Below are 15,141 nucleotides of genomic sequence, written 5' to 3' on the forward strand. Positions count from 1 at the left end.
TTTACCTCAGTCCTGACCTTCAAATACCTTTGTTTCCTTTTTCCTCAATTGCTCTTCAACTCTCATGACTTCAGTCTACTTCAAGCACAAATAAGAGAATAGTGGCCATACTTTTAACCCCTACCTCCACCTTCCACTCATATAGGTGTGTCCTAATTGCTGGAATTCCAGATTGTTCTGGGTGAAGTCAAAGGGAACCTTCATAGAGGTGTGAGACTTGTAATGTTTTCAAGTGAGTGTTTAGTTAATGAGATAATAATAGAATAGAATAATATTCTATATTCTATTAGGATATATATTATATATATAGAATATATATTAATAGAATAATATTATAATAATCTAGTAATAGAATATATAAAATAGAATAATATGTATATATGTAATATATATAAATAATAGAATAAAAGAATAATAGAAACTATTTTCTTCCTCTTAACTTTTTCTCTAAGATAACAGAACTGCTTAATGATGTAGAACGACTAAAACAGGCCCTTAATGACCTTTCACAACTTACCTGCTCAAGTGGGAATTCTACAAAGAAAGAAAACCAACAGGTGGAAACACTCCAGCATCAGCTAAAGTCTCTGCAACAGCAGCTGGCTGTAAGTACCTAATAAGACATGAAATTTAGACTTTTACAGCATACTCAGAAGTCAAAAGATCTGAGCCCTTGTTCTGATACTGTAAATTCATATAGCTAGTGAAAATTATTTACCATGGTAATATTAAAGTTCAACTAAATTTCAAAGCCTCTTTCTTTAAAATATAGATCCTTTTTAAGGCATCTTGAAGTGAAGAGAACTTCTAGAATTGTCTACTCTCTATTAACAAGGTAGTTCCCATAGCTTTACATATACCTGAAAATGGTATTATTTACCCCACTGTGTTCATTGCTCTCTATTTGGTTCTGTGCATGCTATGTCTTCAGGTCAATTATAATCAGCTAGGGAGATAAGACAAAATCCTGTGGAAAGTCAAACAATTTTATGAGAAATATTACATGGCAGTATATAACTAAAATGAATAAATACTGTGAGTTTTGAGGGAAAAAATGTTACTGTAGATTGGAAGGAAGCAAAACCAATAGAATGATATTTAAAACTCTGATAATTCAAATGAAAACAACACTAAAAAGTAGATAAATTCACATTAATTGTAATAAATAGTTTGATTCTATGGAATTAGAACTGTACATACCTTTGCTTTTCACAGGAGATATGAGGGGTTAAATAGCAAGGCAAACTAACAAAGTGCTCACTGTTCCAGGAGCAGTGATAAGAGTTGGGGATACAAACACAAGTAAAAGGATACTCCCTGCACATAAGGAGCTTACCTTTAACAGGAGAAGATAATATTTAAAAAGGAAACTTTTGTTGGAAGTGGGGAAGTGCAAAGGGCATAGCAACAAAATCTCAGAAGCACAGGCAGGGGATGCAGGTTGGCCAACCTCAGTCCTTTCCCAAATTGAAGGTCCTTGAAGAAACTTATCCCCAGAAGGGGGATGGCATGATGGATTGATGTCTCTGGATGAGGATGCCCCAAGTATTGAAGAAAGTTTCAGGGTGAATGAGACTGACACTGAGACATGTTGTTGAAGCCTGGAAAGTCAGAAGCTCAGCCAAGAGAGAAATGAATGGGGTGTTGCAGATACTATCAGAAGTGTCTCCTTTGAATAAATAGGATCATTTAAAAAAAACAAAAATAAGAATTCCTGGAAGCATTTAAAAAGATAATTTCAAAATCAGTTAAAAGTGGTAGAGGAAGGGTAGCTAGGTGGCACAGTGGATAGAGCACCAGTCCTGAAGTCAGGAAGACCTGAGTTCAAATCTTCCCTCAGACACTTAACACTTCCTAGCTGTGTGACTCTGGGCAAGTCACTTAATCCCAATTGAAATGAAAGCAAAGGAAGAAAATTATGAAAACAAAATTTACATCTTGATAGAAGAGGCATAGAAAGTGCTGAAGAAAATAAAACCTTAAAAAACAAAATTAGCCAAATTTTGGCTAATAAAAGAGGGGGAGTGGAAAAAAAAGGGGGGGAGTGGGAAGCTTCACTAATGTAAATAATCCCTTTAAAAAGAGCAAGAGAGAGAGAAAGAGAGAGAGAGAATTGACCAAATGAGAAAAGTTGCAAAACTTAATTGAAGAAAATAATTTCTTAAAAATTAGAATTGGGCAACTGAAAGCTAATGATACATGAGACATCAAGAAACAATAAAACAAAGTAAAAATGAGTGAAAAAGTAGTAGAAAAAGTTAGAAAGAGGATAACTTGATTATATTGGGATGATATTAAAAAATGATAAGAGAGGGACCCTCCAGGAGAAGGGGAAAGGAGAGAGATATCTTCCTTTACCAAATGGTAAAAATTATCTCACATAAAAGAGGCATGAAAGAAAGTTTTCAGAAGAGGGGGAAATAATGGGAGGGGGGAAATGATGGGGAGAAGGCAGGCAATGCTTAAACCTCACTGACATCTAAATTGGTTTAAAGAGTTCTCTCTCAATTGGTAATAGAAATCTATCTTACCCGAAAGAGAAGTAGGAGAAGGAGATAATGAAAAATATGTGTTTGTGGTGGAGTAGATGTGGGAGTTGGAGAGTGATAAAGGGGAAGACAGATAAAAGAAGGCAGTGGTCAGAAAGAAAACAGACTTTAGAAAAAGGTTAACAGAAGTAAATTGAATCGAGGAAATGTACAGATAATAATCATAACTATGAATGTGAATGAGATGAGTTCACCTGTAAAAACAGAAGCACACAACAGAATGGAATAGAAAGCAGAATCTAATAATATATTGTTTACAAGAAACACATTTGAAGTAGAGAGTCAGACACAGCTTAAAAATAAGGGGCTGGAGCAGAAGATATGCGTTGACTCAAGTTAAAAAGACAAGGGGGTAGCAGTCATCTCAGACAAAGCAAAAGCAAAGATAAAGAGAGAAATAATATCTCACTAAAAAGAACCGTAGGCAATAAAATAATTTTTAACACATACACTAAGTGGCATAGCATTCATATTCTTCAAGGAAAAATTAAATGAATTACAGGAGGAAATAGTAAAACAGTACTGGTGGAAGACCTCAACTTTTCCCTCTTAGAGCTAGATAGATATAACCACAAAACAAGAAAGAAGGGAAGGAGATAAATAGAGTTTTAGAAAAGTTATATGTGATAGACCTAGAAAAAATTGAATGGGAATAGATCTTTTTCTCAGCTATACATGGTACTTTCACAAGTTAGGCGTAAAAACCACACAACTAAATGTAGAAAAGCAGAAATAGTAAATGCATGATTTTCATACTTAAATACAATAAAAATTATATTTAATAAGTATCATGGAAGCATAGATTAAAAATTAATCAGAAATGAAATAATCCAGTCCTAAAGAATGAGTAGTTCAAAACAAATTTTACAAACATAGAAACAGTTTCATTAATGAGAATGATAAGACAATATACCAAAATTTATGCAATGTAGCCAGAACAGTACTTAGGGGAAATTATGTACATTAATTAAGAAATTAAAGAGTGATCAGTGAATTGGGCAGGCAGCTAAAAAAAAAAAAACCTAGAAAAATAAATTTAAAAAAATTTAAAAATCTTCAATTAAACACCAAAAATTAAATTCTGAAAAATCAAAGGAAAGATTAATAACATTGAAAGTAAAAAAAAAAAAAAAAAAAAAAACTTGAACTAATAAACAGAATTAGAAGATCATTTTATTTTTTAAAAAGCAGCACAATAAAATAGGAAACCAATTTTTTTTTTAAAGGAAGAAAAAAACCAAATTGCTAGTATCATAAAAGGTGAATATATCACCATGAAGATTAAAAATAAGGCAATATTATTAAGAATTATTTTGCCCCAATTTTATGCCAGTAAACTAACAATTTAAGTGAAACATTTTGAAAAATATAAACTGTTTAGATTAGCAGAACAAATAAAATACTTAAATAACCTCATCTTAGAAAAAGAAATTGAAGAAATCATTAATGAATTCCCCAAGAAAAAATTCCAAAGACCAGGTGAATTTACATGTGAATTCTGCCAAACATTTATAAGACGGTTAATACAATAGTATAGAAACTGTTAGAAAAAAATCCTACCAAATTCCGATTGTGACCCAAATATAGTTTTTATGCGTAACCTAGGGAGAGCAAAAACTGAAAACAAAAACTATAGATCAGTTTCCTTTATGTTGATGCAAAATTTTTAAATGAAATGCTAGCAAAGAAATTATAACAATTTTCACAAAGATCAAATACTGTGAACTAGTAGGAATTATAACAGGCTGGAATTATTCCAGGCAGGAATTATACCAGGTTTAATATTAGGAAAACTGAACAAAATTTTTAAATTATGTGATTAAATTATAATAAGAGCCTTTGACAAAATATATTCATCCCAGTCAAAAACACTAGAATTATAGGAATCAATGGATCCTTTCTTAAAACCTAAGTAGTATCTATCAAAAAGTAGGCATTATCTTGAGGAAACTCCAGAGTAAGCATTATCTGTAATGAGAATAAATTGAAGCCTTCCCAGTAAGATCAGAGGTGAGAAGCAAGGATGTCTATTATCACCACCAGTCAATATTGTACTAGAAATACTAGCTATAGAAGTAAGAGAAGAAAAAGAAAATGAAGGAATAAAAATAGGCAATGAGGAAACAGTTACCACTCTTTGCAGATGATATGATGGCATATTCAGGTAACCCTTGAGTATCAATTTAAAAACTAATTGAAACCATAACATTCACAGGATATGAAATAAATGCATAAAAGTCATCAGCGTTTCTGGATAATGCCAACAAAACCCAGCACAAAGAGATAGAAAGAAAAAGTCCACTCAAAATAATTGCAGACAATATAAAATACTTTGAAGTTTACTTGTCAAAATAAATGTAGGGATCATATGAATAAAATTACAAACCACTTTTCACACAAAGACAGATCTGAACAATTGGACAAATATTTGTTGCTTGTAGGTACTTTGAGCCAATGTAATAAAAATGATGATTCTAAGATTTTCTGTGCCACGTCAATCAAGCTACTAAAGAATTATTTTAGAGAGCTAGAAAAAGAAATAGTAGCAGAATTTATCCAGCAGAACAGATGGTCAAGAATATCAAGGGGATTCTGGGAAAAGAAAAGTAAAGTAAGGTAGCTTAGAAGTACCATATTTCTTTTTTTTAATTTCTTTTTTCTTTTTTCTTTTTTAATATTTTATTTTATTTTATAATAACTTTATATTGACAGAATCCATGCTAGGGTAATTTTTTTTGCAACATTATCTCTTGTACTCGCTTCTGTTCCAATTTTCCCCCTCCCTCCTTCCAGCCCCTCCCCTAGATGGCAAGCAGTCCTATATATGTTAGATATGTTGCAGTATATCCTAGATACAATATATGTTTGCAGAACCGAACAGTTCTCTTGTTGCACAGGGAGAATTGGATTAAGAAGGTAAAAATAACCCAGGAAGAAAAACAAAAATGCAAATAGTTTACATTCGTTTCCCAGTGTTCTTTCTTTGGGTGTAGCTGCTTCTGTCCATCCTTTATCAATTGAAACTGAGTTAGGTCTCTTTGTCAAAGAAATCCACTTCCATCAGAATACATCCTCATACAATATCGTTGTCGAAGTGTATAATGATCTCCTGGTTCTGCTCATTTCAAGAAGTACCATATTTCAAACTACATTATAAAGTGGTAATCATCAAAACAATCTAGTATCAGGTAAAGAATAGATTGGTGGATCGGTGAAATAGATTAGGTATATAATAAATGTAGCATTTGATCAACCCAGAGTTCTAAGCTTTGGGGGTAAGAATTCAACATTTTACAAAAACTGCTAGGAAAACTGAGAAGCATGTCTTCAGAAGGTAAATAGAGACCAGCATCTTATACCACATAATAAGATAAGATCAAAACAGTTAAACGATTCAGTCATAAAGGGTGACATAACTAAATTTAGGGAAGCATGGAAAATGTAAGAATGATCTGGTGAAAGACTTAGCTACTTTGAGCAAGAAAATGTTCTAAAGCATTTCCAAGAGTACCATGATGAAAAATCTTATTTACCGTCAGAGAGAGAATTTTGAACTCTGAATATGGATAGAAACACACTTTTAAAAACAAATGTGTTCTTTTGAAATATGTCTAATATCTAAATATGTTTTGCATAACCTCATAGATAAGTGATATCAAATTGTTTGCCTTCTCAAGGACAGAGAAAGGGTGGGAGAGAATTTGGTATTTTTAAAATTTTTAAATTTTTTAAATTTTTAAAAAATGTATAATTGGTAAATATTTAATGAAAAAAAATTAAAATGTATTTTAATTGAATTACAAACTTTTAGCTATGAGGTTACAAATAGTAATGAAACATGATGTAGGGATTTGATATGTTTAGATTGGTTAAGTTGAATTGAATCAAATTTTTGGTCAGAGGATGTTGTTTTAGCTTACATAATTTTCACTGAATGTTAAATTCAAGCAAAATAATTCAGGTTTAGATAATCAAGTGAAAAGTGTATTAAAAAAGAAATTCTTTTTAAAAAACTGCTTTTGATGTATATACTTTAAATATACAAACTCAAATCTTTGAGTCATTGTTTTTTAGAAAAAGTTGTAGTATTATTAAAATTGTACTGGAGTGATGGACAATAGTCCACTAATTGAGGAATTCTCCTTAAATTGGGGACTGGCTGAATAAGTTGTGGCATATAAATGTAATGGAATACTATCGTGCTATAAGAAATAACGAACAGTTTTCTGAAAAACTTGTAAAGAGTTAATAGGAACTCATATCGAGTGAAGTGAGCAAAACCAAGAGAACAATTATACACAATAATAGCAGCATTGTGCAGTAATCAATAATTGAATTATCTCTCCTCAGTAATACAATGATCCAAGACAATTCCAAAAGACTCATGATAATGTCAGCCATATTCAAAGAAAGAACTGATGAAGTCTGAATGCAAAAGCCTACTATTTTCACTTTCTTTATTTTTTTCATGGTTTTTTTCCTTTTTTGTTGTTTGTTTTACAATATGATTAATAGAGAAATGTGTTTTACTTGTATAACCTATAACAAATTGTTTACTATCTTAGGGAGGAGAGAGCTGAAGGATGGAGGGAGAAGAATTTGAAACAAAATCTTAAAAAAAAATTGAACATTGAAAATTGTATTTAAATGTAATTTGGAAAAAAAAATACCATTTAAAAAATCCACTATGTTGACAGTTTTTGTCCCTGGTAAAAGTCTCATACCATACACAGAATACTCTCAAATCAAAACTTATAAATACTAGTTTGTTTGCAATTAGAGAGATATTGGACTCACAAAGCCTTTGCTGAGGGGTCAGGAAGAATGCTGTTTCAGAGGGGGATTAGGGAAGATGATTCTGCTCTCCATTGTGGCCATGAGTGTGGAGTGGTGGTATGAGAGAGGTGATATGTGTCATCTGGTATCTTTATAATGAAGGAATACAAATAGTGTGAGCATTGCCTGAGTACAGAGTATCCCAAAAGTTATAGTGTAATTTTTGGGACATTTTATTTTGATGAATTGTAAAAACATCCAGATCATCCTCTCCTTGCTAGAGCTCTGCCTAATTTATCATTCTTCATTAAGTGGTTCCAGGTTGGTTCATTACTACAAATGCTAGAGACTTCATGGTACCAAAGTGTAATATTAAAATAAGGTTCCAGGGTCTGTGGGAAAATAAACTAGCTCTTTTCCCATTTCTTTTTTTTAGGATGCTAACAGACAGCACCAAGAAGTGATTGCAATATACCGGACACATCTTCTTAGTGCTGCACAGGTAAACAGCTCCTTTCCCTACCTTTCTTAAATAAACCTTTGTAAAAATAATTGATGAGTAGCTGCACCCCATGTGCTTATTTAAAAATAATTTTGTTTCTTTTAGTTTTACTTGCGTATGTTCAGAAGGAAATTTTAAAAGCTATATGGTAACACAGCATATTAAATTTAGTGTTGTCTCCATCTGCTCATAGCTCAGTTTATAGACAGTTTGGCAACATACAGTGGTGACATATTAATGGTGTTGCTATCTGGAGATAATGCATTACCAACAACACATCTCCGTATGCTGAAAAAATGAAGTCAAAAGACCTTAGTGAATTTTTGAGAGGATACAAACATATTCCCTATATTTCAACAGAGGGCTTTGATCATTTAAAAAATAGCATGTTCACAGAACTACATTGGATTTTAAATAAAAGAATAATTTGATTTGGAATTTTTTTCTTTAGTACTGAGCTCAGCAAAGTCCAAGAAGAATTCTTCATTTGCGTAAAATTAATATTTAAATGAGAAAAAAAACATACTGAGAAAAGTAGCTGTATATGAATACTGTATGTCATTCACTCCAGAGACACTTTAACAAGTATAATACTTTATCTGCCATATCCTCAATTTTCCTCTCAATAAGTCTTAGAGGAAGGTTTGTTAAAAAGACAGAATAGTTACATGTTAGATGAAAAAAAAAACAGGAATTGTTTTTATAAATGGATAGTATTAGATCATGGAGACATGGATAGCAGAGATGTAAGGAAAGACGAGATAATAAAAGCACTAGGTGAATAGTATAAACAAGAATAAGCATAATAGATGATAAGGAATTCTTAAAAAGAAAGATCTTGAACTTGAAGGATGAATGTTGTGGGAAATGGGTACTTTTTACAATATTATACTGAAATAACAGAAAATATGGCAGTTTGATACAGGAGCTTGATACACAAGTGAGGAGTGAGGAAGAAGAGGTGGAAATTGGTAGAAAGAGTGAGTCATTTGGTTTGCATATTGACAAGAATAGACAGAGCAGCTTCTTCCCTGTTGGATAGTCCAGACTAACAGCCCAGATTTCATGTTTATTTCTTTTGAAACAATAATAATGAATAACTTAGTATATTTCTGTTTTAAACTTTTTTTTCTTCTGCTGACTACTAATGCAACACAAAACAAAAGCAATTGGCATCTGAAAAATATTGCCTTCTGGCATATAAAGTTAACTAAGAAATTCAGTTTAGTCAACTATGGCTAATGTTTGAAATTTAAACATCCTGCTGTTACAGAAACAGATTTTGGAAGAGAAACCTTTTATATTAATAGGAAGTGTTGTGCTGTAATCTATTTAAGTTTTGAAGCTGAAAATGGGATGAAGGCCATATTGGCTTTTTGCATTTAATCACCAACTCTTTTTAAATTTGTGATTTCTTTAATTTTTTCCCCCAAGTTATAATTTAATGCTATCCCTAACACCTTAGTCTGCTTACTCAGAAAGATAATAATGATATTTTTTTCTGTAGAGAGGGGAAAAAATCCCCATGTTCTGAAAGTGTATTGTTAGTCTGTGGTCTTGTGTTGGTATTGCTCCCCTACTACATTATTCAAATATTATAATACTCTATATGTTTAATCTTTATGCCAAGGATTAGGCTTTTGATCAGTCATACAGCATATTGCACTCTTCTAAAGTCCTTTTTAATTTTAGCATTTTGTATAAATGAAGGTGATTTAAATTCTTTTTTCCCTACTTTGAAGGGTCATATGGATGAAGATGTTCAAGCTGCCTTGCTCCAGATCATCCGCATGAGACAGGGACTTGTTTGCTAGAGTATTTAGTCCTGATGTGATGAAGGCATCACCTGACTGAGCCTGTAATGTATCAAACTCTAGCGCCTTCTCTTCTTGCTATAGATCTTATTGTGTTAGTGTAACTGAAAATAAATGTACTTTTTTTTTTCTAATATGACAAAAATGAAATGATAAAGATGATTCTGTTGCTGTTACAGGATCATCAATTTGTTATATTCCAAATGTATTTATTGTGTATTTTGAGGAAATTTAAACTATTTAAAGGTATTGCAAATTTTAGCAGTCAAAATGATGACAGAGTTGTTTGTTGCTACTGCTGTCATAGTAACTACTTTTAAAAAAACCTTTGCTGCCCATTATAAAACATGAATTCAGTTATAAACAAGCCCATGTAAAATTTTTTTGGTTAAAACAAGTTGTTTAAAAAGTTCTTTTGGAGGATTCATGAATCGAAATACCTTCTGGTTTTTAGTAAAGCAATATCAAATAAGATGTTATGTGGTAGTGTTGTAACTTGGCTGGCCAAGTTGTCTTTGTATTTAAATAACTTAAATTTAAGTGCCTTTTCCTTTAGTAGAGGAACAGATTTTCTCCTTATACACTAATAAATTTTATGCTTTTTTACAGAGATATTTTTTCATTAATGCTTTGTAACTGATTCCATTTAGATTAAGAGTAGCTGGTCTGGATTTTATCAGGAGATTCGAAATGATCTATTGATTTCTAGTACAGTATCTTAAGTTTTACTTAAAATAGTAATTTTTCATGCTCTAATGATTAAATAACTGATAAATTATATGCTAGATTCCTTAAAGTGTCAGATCTTTAGCAACAACTTTAAAACTTTGTCACTATCATAACCAAAATAGATATTAAGTGTATCAAAGCAACTTTTTCAAATTTATTTATAGGAAAGTTGCATTCGGAGATAATTATATTTTGAGGTTACATTTCTTGCAAATTGAGGATAGGCTTATTAATTAAAACTTGCCTTTGTGGGTTTTAATTGAAAATACAGTTGTTAAAGGTGAAAATTATAAGAATTATCCATATCAAAACATTTGATATGCTATTATATAGAAAATTTAGTGAAACGTACTAATACATCTCACTATAAAAACTTAATTTTATTAATATTGTTTTATTATTTTATTAATATTGTTTACTATTCAAATGGGGAATGGGCAATTACAGGAGTTCACTGTTTATATCAAACAAGGCCAAAAGAATAACCATTTCAGCCAAGTTTTTTTGCATTAAAGGGAATGTGACTTTCCCCTGGAGGGTCAGTGCTTCCTGAGGCAGATTTTGAGTCTAGCTGTCTGAGAAAGCTCAGGGCAGAATGCCATCAAAATAGAAACTGCCGCCTAGAGAAAACTAGCCTCGTTTACTAAATGGAGAAAGCTACAGCAGTACTAGGAATTTCTAAACTGTAATTTTCAAAAAATCATTAATGTAGAGTGTTAAATTTTACATGAGAAATATTTAACTTTTTATTAGCATGATTAAATGGTGCTCTTTTATCATATTATCTAAGTGGAATATCTTAGAATACAAATAGTAGAGATCCACATGTTAAATTTAAGTTTTAATTTGTCTTTTGTAATTTTATTGAAACTCTTACTAGAGAGAACTTGCTAAACTGAAACTGACATTTCAAAATTGTATTTTCCTAATTTGTGGGAAACTATATATTTTATTTCTCCTATATCCATCAATAAAATGCTGCTTTCAATGAATTGTGGTTTTAATGTCTTTATAATAGAGAGATTGATTAAAATTACTTCCTCTTAGCCTCTTGGATTACAACAGAATGGGAAACTATTTCAAGGTCTAGTTTTAGCCACCTAAAATGAAAACACAAGAACCTACCTGGATCAGTTGTATTTTTTCCCTTGGTTTTTGATGTTTTTATTTAATACTCCATTTATAAACATAAAGCCTTTTTTTTTTAAGTTGGTAAAATAACTTAATCACATATAATCAGATGATTTTGGTTTTTCCTTACTTATGTGTTAAAGTGTTCATGTAGTATGAGTATAGGTTAAAAGTAAAATAAAACATTGACCAGAGTTTTATGAGTCCTTTCTAAAAGCCGCAAAATTTCCATTTTATTATAGGACATTAATGAAGTTTTCTTAATGTTCTCTCTCCCTCTGTCTTTCCCCTTTCCTACACAATAGAAAAAAAAAATCGAATTTTTTAAAGCAAACCAGTGTTATAAGAATTTGATATAATAAAAAGATCAAATACCTATATCAGAAAGTATATTAATTTTTAGTATTGTGCTGAATGTGTATGTTAACTCTACTGGTATTGTTTCTAAATCATAAAAGGAATTTGATTCAATTTTAAGGGTGGATTTTAAAAAATTAAAATAGATTATTCTCACTTTATCTTGATAAAGTTCCACATTGTTTGAATTTTCCCATTATTCTGAATACATTTTCTTGTCTCTGCTTTTAAAATCCTCTAATTCATAAGGATGAATGCTTTTTACTTAATATCACCAACTCCCTTTTGAGGACTCAAAAGACAGTCCTTACCTATAGCTATGTACCTATCAAACCATCAGTATTCTTCTTTTTATTTGTTCTAATATGGAAAAAGGAAGAGGTTTAAGATGTGGGTTTTGTTGTTGATGTTGTTTTAAAGATTTTGATGCGTGGGTTATGCCATTGAATTGATTATTTTAAATATCCCAGGACCAAGTAAAAACCAACACTTCCTAAAGCTTTAGGCCATGCATCCCCCTTTCCCCCCCAATATATTATGAAAGCTTTTATTTGTTCCTTCTTCTCTTTTCCTCCCTCTGCCACCAAGTTCTATCTTATTACCTAGTAGTCACGTTAGAGAATTTAGAGAAAAGCTACCATTTACAGAGTTTAAAACATTTGATATAGATTTGGGGTTATATATTTGCATGGACTGCTACCTTCTCATTGTAAGGATATTAAGTAGCCCACCCTCCCAGACGGCATCAATGTCTTTTATAATGACAGAAAATGAGCAAAAGTTAGAATTGGAAACAGGTGCTGTTTACACTGAAGAATTTGTTCCTTGGAAACCACAAATTAGAAAAAATAATTTGACCTTTCAGTTCTCCCTTAACTCAGTGGTGTTCAGGAGTATCTAAACCAGCTTCATCAATTAAATATTAACATACTTCTTGTTGCGTGGTGTCTGATTCTTTCTCGTTGGACTTTTAGCTCAAATAAATCAAGAATGCAGAATGAGGAAAAAAGGGCAGGCTTCTATGGTGATCCTGACATCCCAGGGAGCCTTCCTTCGCAGGAGTAATGCATCTATTTAGCATAATTAGGTATGTGGCATCACCTATGTATTAAAGGACATTTTCATTATTTACGCCTTCCTGAACAAACATCAGTGATGAATGAATTCAAACAAAAAGGGAAGGTCACCAAAATGTCATATGTAAATAAAATATAGACCAGAGCAGTGAGGATTGTTTTCCTTATAATAAATAAATAATTCTATTTTGTTATATTTAGTAAAACAGTGGAAGAAACATCAATAACAATAATATTCCTTATAATTGATAGTTGGTACCAAATTGTTGTACTTAATGGACCCAATTTTTATTTTATTTTTAAAGCTGGTTTGTAATTTTTTTCCCCCCCAAAATAGCAGCCTTGGGAATATTGTGAATTCTGCAAAGAGTTTATAGAGGTTATTGCCTTCTTAATAATTTATAGCTCCTATTGCTCTGCCAAGTCAGAAAATTAACATTTAATAGAAAAAATTATATATCTATGATTCAGTCACAGCTATTAGATCAGATGGATTTTACATTAAGTGAAAAAGATGTTGAGCATTTAAGGGCCATTAAACTACAGGACTCTTTTATTGGATTCTGAAGCCTTCAAGCCAGGACCCTGCTGTGAAGAGTATTTATTTTTATATATACAGAATACATTAGATGATAGAAAAAGGGCACACATCTTAAAAGAAAATAGGGCATGAAAAAGTGTGATTTTCCACATTGTGAGCAACTGCCATACAAATTCAGTCTTGTTTCATAATAATTAGTTTTATGCATCATTAAGTAATAATTTTCTTATGGGCTGAAATAATACAGTGGAGACCACTTTAAAAGTGGTACCTGTAGGAAATTTTAAAAAGCCTACTACACTCTAATGTTGAAATTTCACTGCAAAAAACATACTTGCAATAGCTTTGGAGATGATCATGGTCACTCTTCTATTGGAAAGGATTTTAATTTTAAATAAATGTCTTCTGTATTCCATGAAAAAATAATCATTGCAAATTCAGTAAAATCTCATGGTATTGACACCTATGTTTTCCTGCAATTTGCACATATAATTGAAGAATTCCATTTTCTATATTGCTAATGTAAAAAATTTAAAATGTTCACTTCAGAAATACATGGCAAAGAATTTCATTGCTTTGAAATTAGTCCTGATGAATAGGCTAAGTGAATCCTTTACAAGATGCTTAACACCCTTGAAGTAGGAACATTCCAGAGAGAGGAGTCTGCTCCACAAATGCTGAGTGGAACAGGACATTAGAGATCCTCTAGTCCAATTGTCTTATTTTACAGATCAGAGAATAGGCCAGAAAAATGAAGACTTGTTCAAGGTCACATTACTATTAGTGATAAAAATGGAACAAGATTTCAAATTTTTTAACTGAGTAGTCTTTATTGTATGTTCTGCCTGTACAAATGATGTTAGCAAGTACTTAATTCCTCTTGAGGTGCCTTTTGAACCGATGCTCATATTAATATCTAGGAGAAATCTGAGAAGACTCTGCAGTGTTACCTGGGTAAAGAAAGTCTATAATTGTCATTTCTATGTTTACATTAAGGAAGTGTGCCCAGTAACTTTTAAAAATTTCTTAATTTGAACTTAATATTTACAATATGTCCCTTACTTTAAGATTTAAAAAAAAAAAAAAATCGAAAGAAGAGTCTTTAATGTAAGGGAGTATGAAATTAGCATTGCTTTAACATAATTGAATGCAGTTTGCAAAGCTTTTTCCTTTTCACAAGTCAAACAATTAGACATTGTGACTTTATGTTCCTGGGATCCCTTGATTGTTGCTAACTCATGTGGCACCTTATGGTCTGCTTTAAAAATTCTTTGCATGGTTTAAAAATGAAACTATTTCTTATTCAGATATTTCCTGATGAAATGTATGCTAAGCCAAAATAAAAGCCCAACTGTTTCCTTTTTATATTTCCCTCCACATTGCTGCCTTACATTGTCTCACTTCTTATGGGAGTTTGAGTATCTCATTTATGTAGATTTTAAAAATAAGTCTTCTCAGTATAAATGGTGGGAGAAGTGGGGAATGTCCTACTGCATCCAACTCCACTAGTATTAAAACTGATTCATACTTCTCAAATGGCTGTTACTCCCATGAGCATAAGGATTTTTCAAACTGAATTGTTCTAGTTATTTGGTCTTAATCCCTAAGCAATTTTGTTCCCTTTAAAACCATTTCTTTTTGATGCCACCCATTCATATTGAAAAAC

At 31.6% G+C, this 15,141-nt stretch overlaps 1 protein-coding gene across 3 annotated transcripts in view; it reads left to right on the forward strand.

The window, feature by feature from the left end:
• UACA (uveal autoantigen with coiled-coil domains and ankyrin repeats) overlaps positions 1–11,362 on the forward strand; it is a 98,303-nt gene extending 86,941 nt beyond the window's left edge. For all 3 annotated transcript variants that reach the window (XM_051980756.1, XM_051980757.1, XM_051980758.1), the window contains 3 exons: positions 453–605; positions 7,762–7,827; positions 9,570–11,362. In XM_051980756.1, coding sequence (XP_051836716.1) covers positions 453–605; positions 7,762–7,827; positions 9,570–9,641 — 291 coding nt within the window. In that variant the 3' untranslated portion in view covers positions 9,642–11,362. The remainder of the gene's footprint in view (positions 1–452; positions 606–7,761; positions 7,828–9,569) is intronic.
• The last annotated feature ends 3,779 nt before the right edge of the window (positions 11,363–15,141 follow it).

This window comes from Antechinus flavipes, chromosome 2 (assembly GCF_016432865.1).
Source record: "Antechinus flavipes isolate AdamAnt ecotype Samford, QLD, Australia chromosome 2, AdamAnt_v2, whole genome shotgun sequence".
In the NCBI taxonomy this organism is placed as follows: domain Eukaryota; kingdom Metazoa; phylum Chordata; class Mammalia; order Dasyuromorphia; family Dasyuridae; genus Antechinus; species Antechinus flavipes.